This window comes from Aotus nancymaae, unplaced genomic scaffold, assembly GCF_030222135.1.
Source record: "Aotus nancymaae isolate 86718 unplaced genomic scaffold, 86718_ANA_hifiasm-v0.15.2.pri h1tg000012l, whole genome shotgun sequence".
Taxonomy (NCBI): domain Eukaryota; kingdom Metazoa; phylum Chordata; class Mammalia; order Primates; family Aotidae; genus Aotus; species Aotus nancymaae.
Window position 1 is genome coordinate 28,429,201 of NW_026988423.1, and position 6,000 is coordinate 28,435,200.

At 39.6% G+C, this 6,000-nt stretch overlaps 1 protein-coding gene across 2 annotated transcripts; it reads right to left on the bottom strand.

Moving 5' to 3' along the window:
* Window positions 1-1,139: 1,139 nt before the first annotated feature.
* On the bottom strand, window positions 1,140-3,889 carry TMEM225 (transmembrane protein 225). Of its 2 annotated transcripts, none has more exons than XM_064375313.1 (4): window positions 3,615-3,889; window positions 2,709-2,855; window positions 2,299-2,433; window positions 1,140-1,579 (listed from the first exon to the last, which is right to left on the bottom strand). In XM_064375313.1, exons 1-4 carry the CDS (start codon window positions 3,643-3,645, stop codon window positions 1,359-1,361), a joined length of 534 nt encoding a protein of 177 aa, XP_064231383.1. In that variant the 5' UTR covers window positions 3,646-3,889; the 3' UTR covers window positions 1,140-1,358. The 2 variants fall into 2 exon arrangements, with proteins under 2 accessions (XP_064231383.1, XP_012325655.1); XM_012470232.2 differs by having other exon boundaries at window positions 3,465-3,889.
* Between the last annotated feature and the right edge of the window lie 2,111 nt (window positions 3,890-6,000).

Consider the following 6,000-nt stretch of genomic DNA (forward strand, 5'->3'; position numbering starts at 1 on the left):
ACTTCATTAAAATTAAAAACCAGTATGCTACAAAAGACATTGTCAAGAATGAAAATACAAACCACAGCCTGGGAGAAAATATTTGCAAGACATATCTGATAAAGGACAGTCATCCAAAATATACAAATAACATTTAAAGTCTCAACAAAAAAATGAAAAAAGCTGATTACAAACAGGCAAAAGAATGGAACAGATACCTCCTAAATACCAAGTAACCGTACAAAAAGATGCTTTTCACATTATATATCACTGGAGAATTGCAATTAAAACAATGAGACACATTCACACCTATTAAAATGGTTAAAATTCAAAATGCTGACAATATCAAATGCTGGCAAGAATGTGGTGCGGCAGGAACTCTCATGTATTGCTGGTAGAATGCAAAATGGTACAGCCACCTTGGAAGACAGTTTGAATGTTTCTTACAAAATTAAACACGTTCTTCTCATATAACCCGCAATAATGTTCCTTGGTGCTTACCCAAAAAAGGTGAAAGCTTATGTCTACCTGAAAACCCGCACATAGGTGTTTATAACAGCTTTATTCATAACTGCCCAAACTTGGAAACAACCAAGATGTCCTTCAGTAGGTGAAATAGATAAACTGTGGTACATTCTTACAATGGAATGTAATTACTTAGCACCACAAAATACGAACTACAAAAAGATATGAAGGAACCAAGTTTTACTTATATAGATAGACTCAGGAATTCTAAAATAATTAGAAGATTTATTTCAGCAATTCATTAAAATAAATATAACATGATATCTACAATATAATATTTACTAACTTTCAAACATTTGAAAAGCTGGTCTATATAATTTTTATAGATGCATACATTTGTAGTAAAAATGCCAACATGAATGTAAAATCATCAGCAATGCATCTGCATTTTATGATAGGAAACAAGGGAGGGAAATGAAATTAGAGAAGTTTTTAGAGGAACATCAGTTATATCTATAAATTTAATTGAAAAACTTCTCAAAGAAATAATGTTAAAATTTTATAAAGTTGAGTGATGTGTACAGATATTTGATAATTGTTTTATATTTTTTATGTATCTTTGAAATATTTCACGATACAATAAAAACTATTATATATCGTTATAAATCTTTGTGATGTATAGACAATACAGCAAGTATTATTTATATGATAATATTTATTATATTAACAACAAATGTTGCAGAAGAAACTATTCATTTAGCAGGCCAGGATTTATTTAAAAAGCCGTCTTCCAGATCTTTTTACAAACCCCGACCGAGAAGTCAAATAGAGACAACATGGTTGGAGATATAGCACACACCCACAAAGTTTTTTCCGTAAAGATGAGCATATACTGCAAGAAATAGATGGCCAAATCACAGAGCCCAGGTTACGCGACGTGTTTGTTTGTTTAGAGTTCCTTCCTTTGAATTCACAGTGTGTGCACGGACAATGCTATGAGGCATTGCAGTGTGTTCCGGTAATGAAATACCTTTGATACAATTCTCAGATTTCTTACATTCTTTGTCAGATTTATGGATGTTCAGGCAGGTACAGCGACCGGTAGACAACTGGTACTCTAGTAGAGAGAAGATTCCTAGGGAAAAGAGATTCCAGGGAGAGGGATGAAGGGACAACAAAGAGTCACAGGAACAATTCCCTCCAATTTAGCTAAAGACCCTGACCCAAAGCCCAGTGGATCCCTTTTAACTACCCAAAGCCATCTGGGAGGTGAATGCTTTAGTGGAAGAAACTGGAAGTGTATGCACAATAGCTTAAATGCTGCTCAGCTTAAAAAAATTGGGGATTCTTTTTGAAAGAGAACATGCTCCTTTTTGGGGTAGGAAGTGCAATTACAAATGAAATTTTAAAGACTTCTTAGGAAAGGAGAGATTTCAGTTTTGGTAGACGGCCATCTAGCATCAGATATTATTTCTCCTTGCCCTCAAACTGCCTTGACGCTGCAGTGTACTCCCAGGGTGACTGTTCATCTCCACAGTGGCTGAGCATTCTCTCAGACACCCAGCTTGGTCATGACTTTGATGGTTATCTCTGCACTAAAGTGGGAAGAGTATGAAAGGCAAAAGAAAAGGTGGAGACGAGGCTCTGAGGCCAGGCACAGCAGACGTCGTACATAGGCCTGACCTCCCATTCTCCTTGGAGGAACTGTCCTCAGAGAATGAATCCAGGTGAACTGCAGTCTTTTAAAATGCAAGGTTTGGCACTCCCAGCTATATTCCCCTCTCCCAGCCTTTTACCCTTCCCTCTGGCATAGATTGGTTCTTAACACCCTTCAAGGGCCCTGGAGGCACTCACCACAGACAAAAAGGAAGAAAATGTTTAAGTAGGCAGTGTACATGATCCAGTTGATATTGTAACTAGAGAAGTGCACAGATTGACCTTGCTTCAGCTTGTTGTGATATAATGTGAGTGCCCAGAGGAGAAGGATACCTAATGTCCAGACAAAAGGAAAAAAAGTCCCTTTGAGGAACTTTGGCTCCTTGATGCAAGTCTTCATTCAATACACACTTGACTTCCCAACCTCCACCCGGTTTAACTGCACCTTGCCCAAAGACTGATCTTGATCCTGCTTTTGTGGTATATTTAATTCAGAAGCTGCATATATATAGAGATGTATCTCTATATATATGGTTTTCAGGGACTGCAGCCGGAACCCACCCATCAAAGTACACTTAAAACCTGTGTTATGGGAGCCAGGAAGTTACCTGATAAGAAACTGAGGATGGTAGTGAAGAGGTGTATATATTTGTTTTGAGGAATCAGATAGGTGAGTTTCATACCCAGGATCAAGTTAAGGAGGCAGGAAAGGCCAAGGCTCGACATCATCATAATCCTGACCACTTTTAGGTCATCTATTGGAAAGCAGAAGCTGTTTTGAGAGGACATATATTTCTTATAGGCATTTCCACCTGGGGTCCAGAAATCTCTAGGTTAAAATTGGAATAGGGTGAAAGATTTGATTAAATAATAAGAAAGAAATTGCAAAAGAACAAAGAGGCATTCCTCTTAAGCTGAATGAGAAAGACAACCAGAAACAGTTGTTCTCTATTTTGTTGTCTCTGTATGCGTCTTTCTCTTCTATTATTTTCTTCGAACTCATTTCTTGTTAAATGCCCCAGTTCACCCTGTCATCATCTTCTACTGGCAATACAGACTATTTAATGCCAGTTACCTTTCTTTCTTACCCACATGTCAAGTTGTGCTGATCACCCTACTGCTACTGCTGAGACTTCTCAAATGTCCAGCTGTTAAGGCTGTGAGCATACAAACTTTTCTCCAGAATTCCTAAATGGTGAGATTTTGGAGTCTGCCTTGACTACATTGACTATGGAAGGGGGAACACTGCAACTTGAGAAGCTGCACCAGAAAATAATGGGTACACTGGTAAGATTAATGCAAGTTAAGGAAAGTTAAGGGCACCCTTCCTTTCTACCCATCTATTTCTAGAGTACAGTTCTGACCTTCTGGCCAAAGAGCATTGCAGCACCTCATCCATGGACTGTGGTTCATCTTGGCTCTTTCGTCTTCTGGAATCAATTCAACCCATTCATCTATGGCGATTCCCATCACCAATAAGACTATGGCCCAGGAGGAGAAAAGTGTGTTCATACCCTGGATACTTCTATGTGAAACTTGCACCATTGTGAGTGAAAATTTCTAGCTGGAACTGCCACCAGTATTTTGTAGGTCTTTTCCTTGATTTGGTTAGTTATACGAAGGGCGATATCTGAACTTTCAGTGGTTGCTGAGGCATTGGTGGCAGCAGAATCTGAAGCAGCCTATAAAACAGAGAAGATAGATAACTCCTACCCTTTACCACTTCTGTATCTATCAGGGTCAGCCTGCTGTCAGGACTGCCAACTGCCATGGAATCATCTATTGGTTTGACCCTTGACCCTGGGGCCTAGCAGAGTGAAAGAACTGAGGGGCACAGAAGTCCTGAGAGAGCTATCAGATATAGAGGTCTGACATCACATATAGAAACAGCTGTCAGATACGGGATCATTGGAGGCCTTGAACGATGTTAGACGTGCATGACTAAAGAGGTCCAATTTAGGAGTTAGAATGACACACTCCAGGATTAGTTAACATTTGGTAGGGGTCAGTGAAGAGGAAAGGGATTTCAAGATCATTGAGATTAATAGCTAGCTAGTATCACAAAATGGAATGACCATTCAAAATTTAGGACGTTTGAAGAAATGTGTGTTCCCATGGGGAGGTCCCAATGATGTTTAGTTAGGCAGTCATCCAGGAAATAAACCATCACCCTGAAACCAGACAACTGGCTGGATACACTGAGCCATTATAGCCCAATCTCATTTGATAAGACATGGGTAACCATTTCTTGTCAGAATTGCCTCTGTAACTTGGCACATAAAACATTTTTGGATTCCTTGAGTAGGCAAACATGGTATGCATCAGAGTCAAGAGCTAGAGGACTTCTGCTGCAATCCAAAAACATGCCTTTTATACAATTAAGATGAGCTTCATCTCCAAAGGCCTCACTCTGCCTGTTTTCTGACCTCAATGCAGGCTACTTTCCTTGGGTCAAAATAGACTTTTTCTTTTTTATTACCTGAAACATGTCGAGCTGTCTTTCTTCTATATCTCTCTACACATCTTTATGTATTATTATTATTTATCTTTTTCATTTTTAAACACAATACTAAACAATATACTTAATCTTACTAGGGAGGCTTTAGGGTTAAGAAAATGGACTAAGGATCCTGGTTTTAAATTGTGGCTCTATCACTCGGCAGCTGTGTGGTCTTAGAGACAATGTTTCCTATTACCTGGGGATTTTGTAAAGATTAAATAAGTTTAGAGACGTAAAGCACTTGAAGGAGTTCTTGGCACATAATATATGATCTGTCAGCAATTACCATAGTATTAATTTGGGTTTTCTGGGAAAAGACTCTGAGGCAGGAATTTGTACCTAGGGAGTTTTTTGTAAGGCGCTTTTGGGAACCACATCTGTAATTGTTTAAGGGAAGCAGGTTTGAGCAGAAGGTGAACTGAGCTGTGGTTGCAACAGAAGCAGCCCTGGCCGACCCCACCAGGTGCTCTGGATCTGGGGTGGTCCTTCAGAGTCATCCTTTATAGAGGCGAGAATACCTAGCCTTCACATTGAGCATCTGGCTGCCCTTAAGGTGCTATTTCCCTTCTTTCTCCAGAGCTATTCCTAAATCTCCTAGAAACTGCAAGCCACAGTAGCTAACACTGCTGGTAGCTGTGGGGATGAACTCCTGCCCTTCACCAATCCCATATCAGGGTAGGCTTGTTGTTAGGGTTGCTGGCTGCCATGGAATTATTTATTGATTTGACCCTTGACTCTGGGGCCTAGGAGAGTGGGAGGACCAAGAGGATATATAGGCAACTCCTGTTATGCTCTTCCATGTTGATAATTTTGTTTCTAGGCCATTGATTCTTAAGAGTAGAATTCCTGTGCTGAAAGACTTTTGTCTCATTTTAGTTTTGACTGGTAGTGGCGGTAAATATTCAAAGATGTAGCCAAATTAGAGAAAGAGATGGGATGTGAGAGATAAGTAAGATGCAGGTCAAAAAGGAAGTCAAGTTCTTAGCTAGGGAGAACTAGTCAAAGATACCCTTCCAGCTGCCATTCCACCTGCCATTCCAGTTAGTCAAAGGTGTCATTTAGTAAGATCTGAAATATGGAAGGAAGTGCAAACAGGATGAGGAAGAACTTGGTAAGCACTGGTTTGGTTAAGCTGAAGGTGTTAACAGGACATGCAATTGACAGAAAAAAAAATTTAGTTTGGGAACTTGACAGTAGATTACAGGGCTGTCATCCTTGGATGAGATTGAGTGCATTCAGGGGGTAATAGACAAGGGGTTATCAAACTTAGGATAACAATTGAAACCTAGATGTGCATGTCACCACACAGAAAATCACACAGCATGTCACAGAGATAGAAAAGGTCACTGAATTTGGCAATTAGAATGTCATTGGTGATTTTGGCCGTAGCATTTTCAGTA